At 31.1% G+C, this 18890-nt stretch overlaps 1 protein-coding gene across 1 annotated transcript in view; it reads right to left on the minus strand.

Annotated features, from left to right (window-relative positions):
* The window catches only part of LOC139485021 (uncharacterized), a 90870-nt gene that overhangs the window by 8522 nt on the left and 63458 nt on the right, over nucleotides 1-18890 (minus strand). The window contains exons 6-7 of the mRNA XM_071269122.1: nucleotides 4701-4767; nucleotides 3725-3789 (exon numbers count right to left, since the gene is read on the minus strand). Of these exons, the coding sequence (XP_071125223.1) occupies nucleotides 3725-3789; nucleotides 4701-4767 (132 nt within the window). The remainder of the gene's footprint in view (nucleotides 1-3724; nucleotides 3790-4700; nucleotides 4768-18890) is intronic.

Below are 18890 nucleotides of genomic sequence, written 5' to 3' on the forward strand. Positions count from 1 at the left end.
CAAAATGTATTTAAGTTGAGACTTGGTGACCCTAAAAATGTTCACTATTGACAGTTCCAGTAAGTATTACGGTTTCCGAGATATCTCAAAACAAGAAGTAAGGTCAAGGGTCAAGGTCAACTTTTAAAAAGCGCTTTAAAACACACTAAAAACCCTTTAAATAGGATTGAAAACACATAATTCGCACGGTGGAACATGACCTGAACCTTAGACCTTTGGCAGGTTTTTTTTTGTCCTTATTTCATTGTTGAAGACCATATGATCCAAAAACCTTTGATTATAAGGTAACAACTAGTTTTCTCTTTTTGGAAACCTTTAATGGGGGTTATGACCCTTACAAAAAGGTTAAATCTGTTTGGTCAAAATATAACAAAGCTGCATCTAAAGGTTGCATTTCTGTAAATATTGACAATGCAATTTTCCATAGGAACTCCTTTAACGGCTAAAACTGTACCACTTTTACTATGAAGTTTTGAAAAAAAATCTTATCCTAGAACTGAAAGTTAATATGCACATCTATTTTTTCAAAGGTCAAAATATAGGGCTGTGCGGCATATTTTCAACGTTCATATGCCCTGAACTTTTCAGAGTTTAAACTAACACTAATATTCTTAACTACCCCTACCTCAAATGAAGGGTTACCACAGATTCCAATGTAAACAATATGCACATGAATATTTACTGGTAACATTCCCAAGTTATGTCTCTACGAGATGGAACACAGAGAGCATAACTGGGAACCAGTATGTAAACAAAATTAATTTTCTATGAATATTCTAAATCTCCCCAAAAGATGCGTGGTTTGAGCAACAGCTGTATTTACATATTGCAACCTATACAAACATTTATTCAAATGGAAAGCTCTCTAAAATCAAGTTTGCTACCATTAATACTCATTTATCAGAATTATAGCCTGACAGAAATCATTGTGTATACTCTTAGTTTTTTTAATGAACATTTTATACCCCTCCCCTATTTCAATATTTAAAAGAATTTGAAAACAAGACTATATATTGCTAGCTTACCCTATTTGCATATTTTCTGATATAAAATGCCTAGAACCTGGTTAAAACTGTTTTCATAACATATTGAAAGCATATCAGAATACTATAAATGTAATGTTTGGCAGTCAATCATTACTACATTCAAGATTATATAAATTATCCAATCCTGCCTCTGTCTCCAGTCCACATCTTACTGTATGCCTATTTGTCAATTACAGTTCCCTTTTTCTACCTCAAATGGTCAATTTAGAATTCTTGTCACAACATTAGCATCTGTAACCATATATCTGACACAATTTACCTAATAAGTGTACTAGAAGTGTTCTAACAAAGCCATATTTGCAATATATAAAAAAGAAGATGTGGTATGATTGCTAATGAGACAACTATCCACAAAAGACCAAAATGACACAGATATTAACAACTATAGGGCACTGTACGGCCTTCAACAATGAGCAAACCACATACCGTATAGTCAGCTATAAAAGGCCCCGATAAGACAATGTAAAACAATTCAAACGAGAAAACTAACGGCCTTATTTATGTAAAAAAATGAACGAAAATCAAATATGTAAAACATAAACAAATGACAACCACTGAATTACAGGCTCCTGACTTGGGACAGGCACATACATAAATAATGTGGCGGGGTTAAACATGTTAGCAGGATCCCAACCCTCCCCCTAACCTGTGACAGTGGTATAACAGTACAACATAAGAACGAACTATAAAAATCAGTTGAAAAAGGCTTAACTCATCAGATGGACAAACATACAAGTGGACGTGGCCCGGTACTTATACATCTCGACACAAAAAGACACAATAACAACTAATAAAAAATTCATATACCTAAGACTAAACAATCAATCCGTACATATCCAACATCCGATGGATATAGTGTAAAGACGTCATAAACAGCCAGAGAAAAACATGACCTTGTGCAGCATGTATGCAGATACCAGTCTGAGAAATAAATTCACTTAAAATGTTATAGAGATGACTGCTAACATCTGATTTTTGCATAACTTCCAAATATAGTTATTGTGTTCTTTAACAAGAACTTAAAAATCATAAAATCATAGCATTTACATGTAAAATTATTTGTTTTATGACCCAGGGAAGGGGGTAGGCAATTTTCTAGGTTTTTTGCCCCTGGGGCCTCAAATTTCCTAAATTATTCTGCTGTTTCTAGCCATTTATAATATTTAGTACATATTCAGGATAGAACACACTATTGTTAGTTTTGTTGAGATATTTTTGTATTTCTAGCTTGTATTTTTTATGCCGTGGTGACAAAAATGCAGATTTAGGTGTAACGGCTTACTTTTGGGTTATCGACAGGACACAAACATCCCATAAATAATTATATTCAGGAAGGATCGACGAGTTTCAATGACTGCGAAGAGTAAACATAAGCACTTCTTAACAGTTTAACTTACATATATGCAAATATTATGAATGAATTTTGTATCCAGGACTTTAAGTAAAAAGTAAAAACACAAAAATACTGAACTCCGAGGAAAATTCAAAAAGGAAAATCAAAAATCAAAAGGCCAAATCAAAAGTCCAAACACATCAAACGAATGGATAACAACTGTCATATTCCTGACTTGGATATGCATACTGTAAACTGTGAATTTATGCTGAGTCATCATATCTAAGACCCAGGATTCTATTAATTCTATTAATCTTCATGAAATATTCATAAAACTTCATATTTGAGTTAATTTCTTTAAAATTTGTGAGATAAAGCAAATTTGGTTAAATTCTGAATGTTCTGTTTTTCACCCTAGATAGGTTGCATTTCTGTAAATATTAACAATGCAATTTCCCATAAGAACTCCTTTTACGGCTTTTTCAAAGGAGCATAATCCTACCAATGAATCGTTGAATCTTTTCGATTCAAACGTTACGAAGAACCTTTTTAGTCTTGAACAAATCCCATTCTTTGGTGGGTTTTTTTTTATACATATTACGATTACGTTGTTTAAATGATAACAAAGTTTCTATGTTTCGGTCAGATAACTGTGGACAGACACAATTTTACGACTCACAGGGAGTTTCAGATAGATATTTTTGACACCAATACAAAGTATGAACCTGAAAGCGACATGTCTCACGGTTAAGGCTACTAACTTTGTCTATGTTTAGCGGACCAAAATTAATAATAATCAGAATAAACACAGTAAGGTCTTTCCCCTTTGGTGAAGGGAAGACCTTAATAATATACGTTTATAACATGAATACTCAATAGTAGCGTTTTTTAATACACAAGTTTTTTTTATCTGGTCTTCAGTTCTTAGACATAATACATATACGCCTTAAAACATGAACAACACTAAAAAACTGGAAAAGACAGATCAAATGATTCTATCAGATAGATAAAGGGCTCTGTTTAAATCAACGATCTAAACTTAGGGATTTATGCACATGTAGAAAAAGGATGCTTATATGTAGAATTTTAAACGATAACTTTTTATTGTTTTTTTTTATCAATTAATAATACCTAAATAAAATATAACAAGAGTCATCTAATATATTAGACAGCACAATAAACCATCATACCGACCCATAAATATCAACGTTCAAACAAAGACAAGTGACAACAAACAATATAATGTGCAAATAGTCCTTAAGGAAAACAAACATTATTATAAATGAACGCTTGTTAAGAGATAACAAAGTTGTGTTGTGGAACTTAATACTCAAAGAATACCTACCATCATAATAATCACGAGAATCACCTGGCACATTTGTTAATAGGATCTGTGTTTCAGTATCTGCTCTGATAAAATCAAAAAAGAAAGTGATATGAAATCATCAAATGCAAATGAAATAAAATAACAAAAGTAAAATAAAAATAAAAAAACTCCAAAGAAATGTCGGAACGGAAAGTCTTTTATCACGCCCACCAAATATACGATACATTAGGAAAGGCAAAAAATAATCATATTAAACGCGTTGCTTTCACAAAGTTGCAAATAATACAACATTTTCGGAAAACTTACTTACATCATCAAATCTGAATTTGAAAGTGTTTCTTAGTTTTAGTTTTTAACCCGGATTTGTTTTCTCTCAATCGATTTATGAGTTTTGAACTTCGGTATACTACTGCAGCCCTTATTTGTAACATTCTCAAAATTAGATTCGTTGCTTGTCCAGTGTGTCCGGTACGTTCGGGAACTGTTGTACTCGAAAATAAGGCATTCCACGTTTACTTTCGTGTACTTAATTCGCATGTTATTGAATTGACACTGGTTATCTTACAATTATTGTTTCCATTACCTTCCTTCCATGTATAGATTTGATTAATTGATTGTTATTGCTAAATGAATAAATTGATTAATGTAACACATATTGATTGTGTTCATTTCTAAATAAATAAATTGATTAATGTAACGCATAACCATAAAGATAAGCGTTCAAAAAGCAAAATGAAAATGGTTCTTTAACTCCTATAGGAAATATGGAGTTTTAATAAGCATGAGCTTTCATTTCCCTGGCTGCAACATGCAGCAAACCGGATAAGCATAACAAGTCATTATTAGACATCAGTGAATATGCATTTGCACATTCAAAAGTAATACCAATCAGTATTTGTCTAAATCTTAAGCAGATTTTTGACAATCTCACTTTCTAGTTTAAGGAATGACAATAAAGATACTATTTCATTATAAATATATTAAAATATCTTACACACTTATAGTTGGTATTGGACACTGCAAGTTTTCAAGAAAATCCGCCACTGATGCACATTTATAATCTGAAGAAGAACATTCGTTTAATTACACCTGTTTACGTATCAACAAAGGATTTTGTGAAATAGTAGATATTGAATGAACATTCACAGAACCTAAGAATAATAAATTATAAGACAAAATGGACGATATCATAGGGTGTGGCCTCAAAGATTTTTTAGTCTACATGTTTAAGCTGATTGGCTTCATTAATAAATTGTTATTACATGTAATCATGTAACTAAGTCCTTATTATTTAATAAAGTAAAGTTCCTTTTTAGTGGAACATTTTTAAACGTTAATACATGTAAGGCTCAAATTAAAAATTGTTTTCGAACCACTCTTTGTGATTAATGTAAGAAAACTCTGTGTTTTTGGCAACATTTTTCATTTTAAGGAGATAGTATAATTCGATTTTTATATATAGTCTTGTTTTTAAAAGTTCAAATGCTCTATGTAGGTTTCAATTATAATTTATCACTAAAACATTGACAAAAGTTTAAAGTTTCTTATATAAAGTGGTGACAATGGTGTTCTGTGTTTGTGCGTATGTGTACCTGTGTACGTTTGTGTTAGGGTGCCACCGTATACATGTATTTGTCTCTATGGAATCAGGTAATTTAACTATATTAAGGAAATTTGTCTGCTTAATTTAAATTCCGATACAAATATATACTCCATATTAAAAAAATAAATGCTTTAACAGGTAGTAGGATCAATGCTCTTGTAAGTAAGATTATACTGCCAATAACTTAAAAGTGTATTCTTGACAACTGAATGACTACAGATTTTACCTCAAATAATACATTGACAAATACATCGAATTGATCAATTTTGTAAACGATTTAAAATAAAATCAAATAATTATACGTAAAGAAAAAAATTACAACATGTTCAAGAGAGACAATACGTGCATCGATCAAATAGACTTTTTGTTTTGAAATTGATACATAGTACAAAGGATTGTCACTCTTACATTCAATAACAAAATCAAAATAATTAATTAACACAATATTCGTGCTGCACCTGCAGTGAATAATCTAAATTATCAATATTACCAACAGTTGTTAATCTACAGTATAGTGACAGCTTATGAATGCTAACCCATAGTAAAGAATATTTGTGAATTTCTATAAAACTTATTCAGAAAAATGCATGGACTACTCTACTTTAATACCTCATAATTAACGTGTTAAATCATTGAATTTTTCGAAATACTTAGGCTTTTCTACCTCAAGAATAGATCTAGCTGTATTTGGCAACACTTTTTATAAATTTTTGTACTCGATGCCTTTCAACTTGGTACTTTATTTTGGGCTTTTTAACTGAGTGTCACTGTTGAGTCTTTTGAAGACGAAACGGGAGTCTAGCGCAAATACAAAATTCCAATGCTTGAATGTATAATCAGTTTTTGTACACAGTATATAATATAATCTTTAAACATTATTTGCCTTAAAACAGTATGACAGAATACAGATCGTATGCCTGCATCAACTTACCTAAATAAATAAAGAATAAATTGTTGCCTTAACATTTTTACATTTATTTATTTGTCATTTTAATTCGTATCAGGTATTTTAATAATATCACAACTTCCTGTTACGATTCGGCTAAATACTTATATCCCGACATTCTCAGGTATATACGCCATATGAATCATTTACAAGATTGCAGTTTCACATTATTTGTTTCACACCAGGATCATTTAAAAAAAGTCTTCCAATCTTAACTCAAATTCTCTTAACGATAGCTTCATGCATGCTCTCAATGTAATAGCATTATGGGAAAGTTTTGAACATGTAACTATCTTAATGTTCGAGATAACTTGGATTACATGAACTCGGAGATATAATGGTATGTTTTAACATACAAACGCTTATTCATCTTGTCTCGTACTTAAAAATCGTTGTGACGACATTTCCATATCACAGTTCCATTCTATAATAGACCCTGTTATAAAGCAGAAAATAACTACTTAATTAACATGATGATGCTTTAGCACTTCTTTTCTTAAGTCATTTTGATCATTTTAATATTTGAAATAAAATATATTCAAAACCGTAGAAACCTACAATATTGTGAACTTGATTTAGAAGATGTACCCATTACAAATGTTACAGACAACATTTCCAGAAAAACAAAATTTACTGAAAGGAAATATAGTTATGTTCAAACATCCTTATATATTACAAAGAAACGATACACGACTTTGAAATAAAATTTATCAAAAAGAATTAAATATAAAACAAAATGAGATACACAATTTTAAAAAGCTTTCATTTGCAATGTATGCACATGTGTTAATGATAATCAAAACTTGTCGGAAAGTATCTAAATTCCATGTGAACGATTATAGGGTGCAAATTAGTTTTGCGGAAAGTTGAAGAAAAATCGACACGTAATTTTCTAAGTATTAAATAAAATTTCAAATTTGTTTAAAACTATTCAATATGCTAATCAAGTTGTATTTCATGTTGTAACTAATGGGTTAAAATATTGTTTTTTTTTCTTCAAATTTTTGGGGGAAAAAAAGGGGTTTTTTTTAAATCTCAACGAATGCAAAAAAAAATTTTTTATTTTTGTCTCAAATCAATGCTTTAGATATGAAAACAAGACACAATAAATTTGGAACCTTTCGAATTAGTTTTAAGATTGTGACCGCTTTTTGAATATCACTTTACACATACTGTCTGGTAAATCAGTTGATAATGTATACATTTTAACAATTTCTCGTGGGGCCGAACTTTGCTTAACAAATAAACGAAGAAACTGTATGATTTTTAAAAACAATTTGATGGCAAACATTGTCTTTACCTTTAAATGAGAGGTTGGCATCATTAGTTGGAACTTCTGTTTTTCAAATTGTCGTTTTATGTAAATTTTGTAAAAAGAAAAAAATCGCCAAAAAACGTCACGAAAGCAAAAACAATTTTTTTTAAACGGATTTATATTTCCATAATGATTAAGTATTACTACCTTCAATATTGGTCCTATAAACGGAAAACTTTATCTTTAATTTGAAAAAAGTCTTGTATCGTTTCTTTTGTTGACTAGTATATCAATAAACAGGCACAACAAGTCCAATGTACATATTGTATCTTATCATACATTATATATAATTGACATTTATTTTCATCCAATTGGAAGCGAATATAGGTTTCGTCTTTTATGAAAAGTCATACAAAATGAAAAGTAATGATTTTTAACAAATCGGGTAAAAATCTAACAAAAGACATTTTTTTTAAGTGATAATATTTTCGAGCACTGTACAGATTATCAAATAATGTAAAAATTCCCTCTTTATTAGACATACAGTAATTGAAATAAAAACAAAGTATGTATCTTGTTGATAAGAAGAGATTGGTCATTTTATAAGTAAAGACAAGAAGTTTGTTAAGATTTTTTTTTATTGTCTAATCAAATTATAAACAAAATATATTTATAGTGTCAAAGAGAGATACATGTATCTATTTCTAAAAAGAATTCAATGCATAGTCATTGGTTCATTGTGTACTTTCTCAATTTTGATATACATGTATATCATAACATTATAGAAATAAACTGTTTATATGTTCTATGCTTTAAGGAATTTTATAGAAATAAGCTTACTACCTTTCTACTTTAGTGTAGTACAGAACCTAACATTACTTATTTTAAATCTATTTTCTTATTTCAAATTTATTTTTTATATTAATATAAAAGGTCATGAACTATTGACAAGCACATGAATCCATTTGCATCAAAATTTTGGTAGGAAATCTGGTTGAACATAATGCAGCTTGAGACAATTAATAAAAATTAGGCAGTTGATATAACATTCTTTAAGTCATATCAATACATTCTATTTCATCTGTACTACAAAGTGATGAATATTGAATATATACATATTTTCATTTAAAATAGGTTATATTTCATCAAACTATTTTACTAAAGTAATCGAAATGTAATCGAAAAGTAATCGATGATTAAATCATAATTTGTGCTGTAACCGATTAAATTACGATTACATGTCATCGAAAATGTCTTCGATTACAGATTACAATCGATTACGATTACAGATTACGATTACCCCATCCCTGGTTTGGGTATACTGTTTAAACCCTATGGAAGTTTTACAGAAGCAGTGAGACTTCTTTTAAACAAGATATCAATGTATTAAATCACATAAAACTTGTTGATGCTTGTGTTAAACCATTACTTCTTAATATAGTAAAGTTTGATCTCTGTATAAGATAAAAGATAATACAAATCTAGAATCAAAATATTTGTCCTTGGGTACCATTAAACTTCAGATTAAATTTACAAAACCTTTAATCGGAATAAATAAAACAGCTGTCAACTTAGCAGTACTAGCTTAACTTGGTATGTATTCAATTTTTATAGACGCTTTAATACTGTCAATTGGCTTCTGGTTGCATGTAAAAATATCTGGTAATAATTGTTTAATTTTAAGAGGTATTTAGTTCAAACCTGCAATTAATCAATAAATTTGCCAAAAAGATTGAACAGTTACTTGCTACATTAGATTTTTCACATGCTTGAAAAATGCATGATACTATTTCAAAAAGGCGTTTATTATATGCACATCATACCAAACTTAATGAAAGATATCTTTATTATTGGAAAGAAAACATATTTTTTGATGATAGATCAATGAACAGTAATAATCTGAGAACATATAGACAGCTTTGAGAAAATTATAAATTTGAAAACTATTTATTGTTAAAGATTGACAGAAAAGTAATAGGACATTTTGCCGAGGTCGTCACACTAAAACTCCTGTAGAAGAAAGAATTTGTCCTTCCTGTCTTTATGAAAGAGAAGATGAAATTCAATTCACTATTAAATTTACAAAACTAACTATAATAAGAGAACAATTGTGACACCTGAGTGTCGAGCGTGGAAATTCAAAATAGTGACCTGTAGTTAATATTGAGGAAGAATTGGCAAATAAAATAGACAAAAAATAAGTTTTTATGTCAACGTATCACGTAAAATGTTACCTTTAAGCTCTGTTGTGACCCAACTCACTAGCAACATCTTTTTGCGGTTTAAGATTTTTAAATACAAAGTATCAGATCCGAATATTTGCAATTAATTTGTGTCCTTTTCCTGTTTGTAGCATATTGATACTTTTGACTAACATTACACGGGTTGCCACAACCGAACTGAACTCTTTTTTATTTTTTTTAAATTAAGCTTGCTTTTGTTTAAACACATAAACATCTAGAAACTTTACTGTTGCCTCTAATGTTTCTTTGACAGATACAGATAAAAAAGCAGCCGGCTCAAGTCAATTAATCGAAATCACGGCTATCAAAGGTTTTGCTATGTGTACTGTTGTTTCTCTGTGGATGTTTCTCTTTATTTTTTGCCATTGCGTTGTCAGTGTAGTTCCGACTTATGACTGTTAATGTCCCTGTGGTATCTTTCGTGTCTCTTTCATATGCTCACATCTATTGTAAAAACAACTACAACCAATACAAGGTATTTCATTCTCCAAAAAACAGAACATTCAAGTAAATGCTGTTTAATGCTAATTTTTCATACAGCCACTTTAAACCTCTACTGGGAGTCAAACTATATTCTGATTTACAAGAACATTTACAGATGAAAGTTTTTTTTACCATCAGCAGTGCGATATAAATGCTAACCCTAGTTTAGATATCAAATGAATTATACTGACAAGAGTGTAGGGCTAAACGATCACGACAATCGGCAACATTCCACAGACTACAGTCATGTCATCATTGCTATGTTATACAGTAGATCAGAGATGGGGTTTTTCTTGACTTTTGTTTAGAGATATTATGATTTGCAAGCAGCAGTATAAGACGTCTCTTTCAGTACTGGGATCTTTGAAATTTGTCCTCGAGGTGAAATGATGTTTCGGTTGTTTTATGTCCACCATTTATAGATTAATATGGCCAAAGTGTATTTTGCAATGAGGAACTGTTTTGAAATTGATGTCCAGTGAAGTTGGATAAAAGCTCGCTATATGTGTTACTCAAACATTTGACCACCACTCTATTGCAATGCACAATGTGTTAAATGGCCAAAGTTTAACACTCATATTCGCAATATCATTATATGACTCGTGGCTTAAGAATTGTGTCGTGTTCTTTAAACAATATGGACCAATACTGATATTCGAGATTTGCTTAACTTTCCATTTACGAACATATGTGTTACTGCCAAGGTCTGAATTTCTGATTAAAGTAACGAATATTTAGTGCTATGTTAAACTATCCTGCATAGAACCAAAACAAATAGTATCTTTCGTCACTTAGTTTGGAATTAAATAACCGAAATTTTCTCCATTTTTAAACGAAGAAAAGGTTGTTCTACCATAAAACATATCTGTTTTAGGTTGTAATGTTAGGCCACACCAATTTAATCCTTGTTTGACGGACCCGCCCGCACCTATTTTTTTGTAAACAGAAAAAAATAATTGTTTAATATTCCCGCTTCCGGCATCCGAGAATGTAATTATGTCCATTTCCCGCACCGTTTTGTTTTGTAAATATTGTAAAAAGATATTAACACTTGTTTTTACAATTCAGTCTTACCTGTGTATAATGTTTTTAACCTATAAGCACCAACCACACTGTAAATATCAGTGTAAATATTTGATTAAGCATTAAACCGATATATCCCAAGTGGGAGTGCTCCTTAAGTAATTATTTTAATGTTGATGTATTTCTTTATTTGTGTAGGCACCTGTCCTCATTCAGGCATAAAGTATAGAACCGGAACATGCGGAAGAAAACTATCCATTCCCGCTGCATGTTTATACACCTGTCCTGATTCAGGAATACAATCTAGAGCCTGTTGTTCAGTAGTTATCGTGTGTTGCTGTATTTCTCCGTTTATATATAGATAACATCGTTGGTTTTCAGTTTAATTGTTTACACCAGTAATGTTGGGGTCCCTTATAGCTTGCTGTTTTGTCTGGGTCAAAGCCCTGTGTAAAAAGGCCGTGCTATGTCTATGACCTGTATTTGTTATTTTCAGGTTGAGAACAACCCTCCCTCAGGCAAGGGGTCATTTTACTGTTGTAGAAAAGATGATAGATAAACTTAAAATTTTTAACCTAAAAGGGGGAAAAATACATCATATTTCAATCAATTTTCTTAAAGAGAGGTCAACTTATTTTGAATAATATAAATGAAAATGATATATGTTAAAGTTCAGGAATATAACAAAATTCTTGGACATGTTTTGACCATTTAATACCAGATAGATATACAGTTCTTTGGGAAATATGAACCCTTTTTTACAAAAAAAATGTACAACATAAATTGGCCCCTCATAAAAGGATATTTATAACATTGAGGGGTTGTTCCCCAGAGTCGGATTTAGGGGAGGGCCTAGAGGCCCGCCCCCTTTTCTTGGAATAATTTATTGATTATACAAGGAATCACTGAAGCATGACCAGAACGGGCCCTCTCTTAGACAGTCAGTGGACCCTATTTATTGTAAACAGGGAAAAAACACTTCATAAATTAAAGAAATGACAAAGTACAAGTGATTAATCAAGTTTTAATATTGTCAAAAACTTTTATTTTATGTTAACAAAAAAAAATATAATCGCTAGCCTTTACTTTTCAAGCTTCGCCTCAAAATTTTTCAAATTAAATATTTTTTTGTAAAATTTTCAAATCGCCCCAATTTTTGGAGTTCAAATAACTGTAGAACAAGAAATTAAATTGGTGTGGCCTTATCTTAAAATGATTTACATTCCTATTAATACAAATTTGTCAAATTTATTTCTTAGAAATAGTCAGGACATTGTCAAAACTCAATTATAAGTATGTTTTGAAATAATTTTTGTTGTCTGCTTTGCATGTACCGAATTCAACGTTTATGGCCAAAACTTAAGTTTTTACTTTCATTGAGGAACACTAGATGGTTATATTAATAAATGCATATTTGTTCATAATTTTCTATAAATTTTGGTAGGTTGTGATGGACGTTGTTCTTATTACTTGAAAAAAAAACATCATTTTAAACTGAAAACTACCCCCTTTTTGTAAAGTCGCATACATGTACGTGTGTTCGGAAATCTCATTTAATGATGGGTTTCCAATTTTTATTTTTATGAACAATTGTATAAGAAAAACAAAGATATAGGTTTTTGATCATTCTACTGAAAAAAGGGTATTTAAATTGGAGTCAGATATTCAAGTTTGTTTTTCCTTGAAAACGACATGTGACCTTTGATCAAGATTTTTGAAAAACTGCACCATATTTTCTTTTGACGACCAGAATAATCTCAAAGTGCACATATTTCTAAATCGAATGATATATGATATAGCCGTATACCATTTTTGACGATTTAAATTTTATCATTCTGACTTTGGTCACCGGCTTAATATACGTTTGTGTGTTTGTGTATAACCAATGTTCATTGTCTCGGTATCAATCCTGTAATTTTGGATTTTAAACCAATAAAATATTTTATCTTATCTTATCACAACAAGGAAAGCTCGAGTCGAAGTCTCGGGAGGTGCAAACTTGAAAGGTACATTTTAGAAAAAATACCATCTACGCAGCACAATAAGATACTTAGAAAAGCAAAGTTACGTTTAGTCATTATTACAGCCTCCAAGAACAAACCGACTCCTTACACAAGAAATTCCCCCGGATAATCTTTTCAGCATATTGGACCGAGAGTTTACTTTATGACAGCGTGACAAATAACTATCTATTTTTGGCGCTTAAAACTACAATTAAGGTGGTATGGGTGTCTTCCTCCATCTTGGATTGTAAAAAACAGAGAACTAAAGGTCCAGATTTTCTATCAAGTTAGCAAAATTTGATGCAGGAATGCAGATATTTAATGTGAATTTTCATTTAAAAGAACCAATTTATAAGAATATAACTTTTAAATATTAATATTGATTATTTTTGGTTGTTTTTATTTTTTTTCAAATTGGCATTTTAAGGGCAGACAACTCTTAAACAGTGCATTTTCTGAAGGATTCTACATAAAATTTTCCTTTTTGTATTTTAGGTGGAAAAAAACGTACGGTGACCCTATCTTTTCTTTTGATATTCTCAAAGCATTGTCTGAAAGCTCTCTTTTCCTTAAGTATTTAACAATTCTATCATTTTGTTTAGTTTCGAATCACAAAATAGTGTTTTTTCCTGTATAATCCTGTCATTTTGTCACGTCCTGTAGCTTGAGAAAATGCGCGGTGACCTATCATTTTTATTATATTTTTCAACATATATCAATAGATACTACGTTTTGGCAAAGTATGAACAAATTCTATCATTTTTATTTTAGACTCCAATACCACCTTAACACCAAGTCTCTACTCCAAGACAGACCTTTCTAAGCTAGTGTCATAATTTCGGCCTACATAATCGTAGGATTCCTGGTTTTTGAGTATTTTGTCAAGCGTATGCCACATTTATATAAAGAAGCCAAACATCAAAGGATTTGTGAGGAAAGTATTGACATTCGGATCATTCTTTCAGGACAGAAGATAAGTCTACAGCGATATATTACTTATAGACGCTGACGTTATTCTGATAATTAAGCTAGATTTAACTAGAATATGAAAAAAGAAGATGTGGTATGATTGCCAATGAAACAACTCTCTTCAAGAGACCAACATGACACAGAAATTAACAACTATAGGTCACCGTACGCCTTTCAACAGTGAGCAAAGCCAACACCGCCCAGTCAGCTATAAAAGGCCCCGAAATGACAATGTTAAACAATTCAAACGAGAAAAATAACTTATGTACACAAAAAAAAAAAAAAAAAAAATATGTCACACACAAAAAAACCACAACCACTGAATTACATGCCCCTGGCTTTTGACAGGCACAAACATACAGAATGTGGTGGGGTTAAACATGTTAGCGGGATCCCAACCCTCACCTCAACAGTGGTAAAACAGTACAACATATTAACAAACTTTAATCAGATGAAAAAGGCTGAACTCATCAGATGAATAAAAATATGACTATTGTATATTTCTCTCCTCAAACAGTTTTCTTTATGATGATCTTGAAGAGGACATTGTAATTACATAGTAATTAAATGGGAAGAAAAGTTATCTGAAGTTTGCCAGTCTATTAACCATGTAGGAGCTTGATATTTTTGTTAATTGATAATATTTGGTTTTGCTAATATTAACAAGTAACCACCATTTTTTTGTATGACATAGATACTTGAAAAAGATTCACGTGCAGGTAGTTCAAAAAGACATAATATATATAGGTAAATGTCCTTTGTACAGTTGTTAACTAAAGGCTTTAAAAAGCTTGTGTCGCTTACCTTGGTCTGTGTGCATATTAAACAAAGGACACACATGGATTCATGACAAAGTAGTGTTTTGGTGATGGTGATGTGTGTAAGTAGATCTGACTTTACTGAACATTCTTGCTGCTTACAATTATCTATATCAATAATGAACTTGTCCAAGAAGTTTCAGAGGAAAATGTTATGCAAAACTTCATGACAATTATTAAAAATTGACTATAAAGGGCAATAACTCATGAAGAGGTCAATTGACCATTTTGATCATCTTGACTTATTTGTAGGTCTAACTTTGCTGTACCTTATTGCTGTTCACACTTTATTCTATCTATAATGATACTGAAGATAATAACCAAAAGCTGCAAATTGTTTTTAAAATTACCAATTCAGGGGTAGCAACCCAACAACTGGTTGCCTGATTGGTCTGCAAATTTTAGGGCAGATAGATCTACACCTAATGAACAATTTTATCATCGTCAGATTTGCTCTTAATCCTTTAGTTTCTGAGATTTCAGCAAAAAATTATTTGTACCCCTATGTAATATTTTTAGTCATGTCGGCCATTTTGGTTAGCGGGCGGGGCCATCGGACACATTTTTGTTAAAATTAGGTACCCTAATGATGAGTGTGGCCAAGTTTGATAACATTTGTCTCAGTAGTGTTAGAGTAGATTTTTTTCCCCGGAAAAATAGTAAAAATTGAATTTGAATGGCTACTACTCCTTAAGGGTTCAACTGACACTTTTGGCTTTGATGACTTATTTGTAGATCTGACTTTGCTGAACATTATTGCTTTCAACAGTTTATCTCAATACATTATAATATACAAGATTATAACAAAAAACGGCAAAAATTCTTAAAAATTACCAATTCAGGGACAGCAACCCAACATCAGGTTGTCTGATTCATCTGGAAATTTCAGCGCAGAGAGAGATCTCAATCGGATTTTTATTTTAACCTCGTGTCAGATTTGCTTTAAATGTTTTGGTTTCAAAGGTATAAGCTAAAAACTGCATTTTACCCCTATGTTCTATTTTTAGCTATGTCGGGCATCTTAGTTGACGGGCGGGGTCATTGGGCACATTTTTAAAACTAGATACCCCAGTGATGATTGTTTGGTTTAATTTGTCCCAGGATTTTCAGAGGAGAGGATTTTTGTAAAAGTTTACAGACGACGGACTACGGACGCCAAGTGATGACAAACACTCACTGAGGGCCCGGTGACCTACAAATTAGTTAATAATGGTTTGGATAAATATTCAGATCCAGTGGAATTTTCCATAGAGGCAAATACTACGCTTTCCATTTCAAAGTAACCTTTTTCTTCTTCAATATTATAGTCGACGGAACTAAAATTATCTCTAAATTTATGTTTGATTCTTTTGAATTCTAGGACTACAAAAAGGGAGTTTTAAACACAATTAAAAATACATGAAGTTATGAATAATCCAATCCGTAAATTATATACAGCACCAGACAATTCCATCCATATAGAACAGAAGATGTGTTATCATTGCTAATGGTACAACTGTTAGTCTGTTTCGAGACATGTATCAATCATCACTTGTTGTCAATCGTTTCATGTTTTTATTCAGCAAAATCGCAACTGTGTTTTTGGACAAAGAATAGTTTTGTTTATGCCTTCATGTGGAAAGGACACAGTTTAGGACCTTATATGTTTGGTAAGATAACAGTGGTTGAACAAGTGTTCAATCATGAAAATGTAATACTTCACACATTTTTTTAGAGGCTCCCATGCATCACGATCAAGACATTTCATGAGGTTACAGTAGGTGTACCTCTCATTCTTATACAAAGATACTAACACCATTCTACTGAGAAACGTGTAAAGTTATAAGAGGCAAATTGAGAACCCATCCAACCACAATTAGTATGTAACATTTAAGATTGAAATGGACATATTGATTTGTGTGTACTAAGAATCTATCATATTTCTTATTCATTGGTTCTCAGCATTTGTTTCATACAAATTATGGGTTGCTATAGTCGTGCACGATATTATGTCATTTAGCTATACAGGTCAATCATTACAAACGTAATTTGAAAATTGTAAATGTAGATCAAGCCTATGATAGAATTACACACTTGTAAAAGGAGAAGGTAAGGAAATCAGATTAACTATCAATATCGCAAAAAAATGAATGGTGTTTTGAAATAATATTAAGTAATCAAGTAAATCATAATGTTCTACATCAGGAATGTTTTGATAAAAGCTTTAGATGAGAGAATGTTTCGGCATTTTGAGCATTTATCACCAATGCAAAAGCATTTTATAATAAACTAATGGTTGACAGATATAAAACTGATGGCACGATAGATTATAATATTCTAGGATAATAATGTTATGTACGATGTAGTTCAAAATGTAACGGCGAGTGGAACAAGGACTAAATTCGCTGTTAATAAGATACATTTTTTAAGCCGGATTAAAAATATGTTGTTGAGATGATAAAAAAGATAGAAAAGATACTAAAAAGTCATAAATCGATTGAAAGAACTTTGAAAGAAATATCGCTTATATGTTTTTTAAAGCAGCGTGTTATGTTTTGAAGCAATCCTTAATGTTTTTCAGATATCTTTAACTAAGTTTGCGTTTCTAGTTTTGTTAAAGGATATACAATTATATTTTATCAGTTAATAAAGTAGTTTAATATTTGTATAATATAAACTTCTTTTTTATTTCAACTTACTGTTTATATTTTTTTGAAACAGCAGAAATTACCTTATAAAAAAAGAAAATTACATTGTAGTTTCTAAGTAAGCCTGGGATCGATGGTTAATGAGACTTGAAAATTAGAGTCATATTTTCATCTCCGACAATTAACCTACAAATGGTTGATTTGTGAGCATGGCTGCTACGAATACTCTTTGTTCAAACATTACTAAGTATAGCTTATTGATTTTGACTTAAACAATAATATATGACATTGAAAATACGTGGTTGACAAAGTGTAATTTTTACACCAATAAACTTAACCCATTTGTATTTTTGTCCATTTGATGAGTTAAGCCTTTTTCGACTTCTTTTTATATTTCTCTCTTATGTAATACTGTTATACCACTGTCACAGGTTATGGGGAGGGGGGGTTCCGCTAACATGTGTAACCCCGCCACATTCTGTATGTATGTACCTGTCCCAAGTCAGGAGCCTGTATTTCAGTGGTTGTCGTTCGTTCATGTTTTTTCATATTTGTTTTTCGTTCATTTTTTGTACATAAATAAAGACGTTAGTTTTCTCGTTTGAATTATTTTACGTTGTCATTTCGAGGTCTATTATATCTGACTTTGTAGTATGGACTTTGATTATTGATGAATGCCGTTCGGTGGCCTATAGATGTTAATTTTTTGTGTCATTTTTGTCTCTTGTGGAGAGTTTTCCCTTAGCAAACATACCACATTTTCTTTTTTTATAATTAATATGATATTTTTTTCAATCGTCCAAAGATGGAGACTTTTAATTTTGATGGCAAATTCTTATTTATTGCATTGAAATCAAATAGTATCTCACAGTTTACAGATATATTCATACCTTCTCGGATAAATGTAACCTATTAAAATTATGAATTATTTACAGATAATTGTTGTATAGATTTTGAATGAAAAACAGACAACACTTGGATTCTTACTCGTACAGAACACGCTCTCCCCCACCAACCCCCTCCCCACCCCCCCCCCCCCCCCTAAAAAAACAATTGTGTATTATTCCTTACTTAATCATCTGTCAAACAAAATGTACAGATCAATTGTTTAATGCAGTGTAAATCAAAAGAGATATATTATATATATAGGTAAAGGAAAAAATATATCATCTGTATATAATTTATTAAAAGAAATCCCTATTTAGTATTTGTTA

This window comes from Mytilus edulis, chromosome 8, assembly GCF_963676685.1.
Source record: "Mytilus edulis chromosome 8, xbMytEdul2.2, whole genome shotgun sequence".
Lineage (NCBI taxonomy): Eukaryota > Metazoa > Mollusca > Bivalvia > Mytilida > Mytilidae > Mytilus > Mytilus edulis.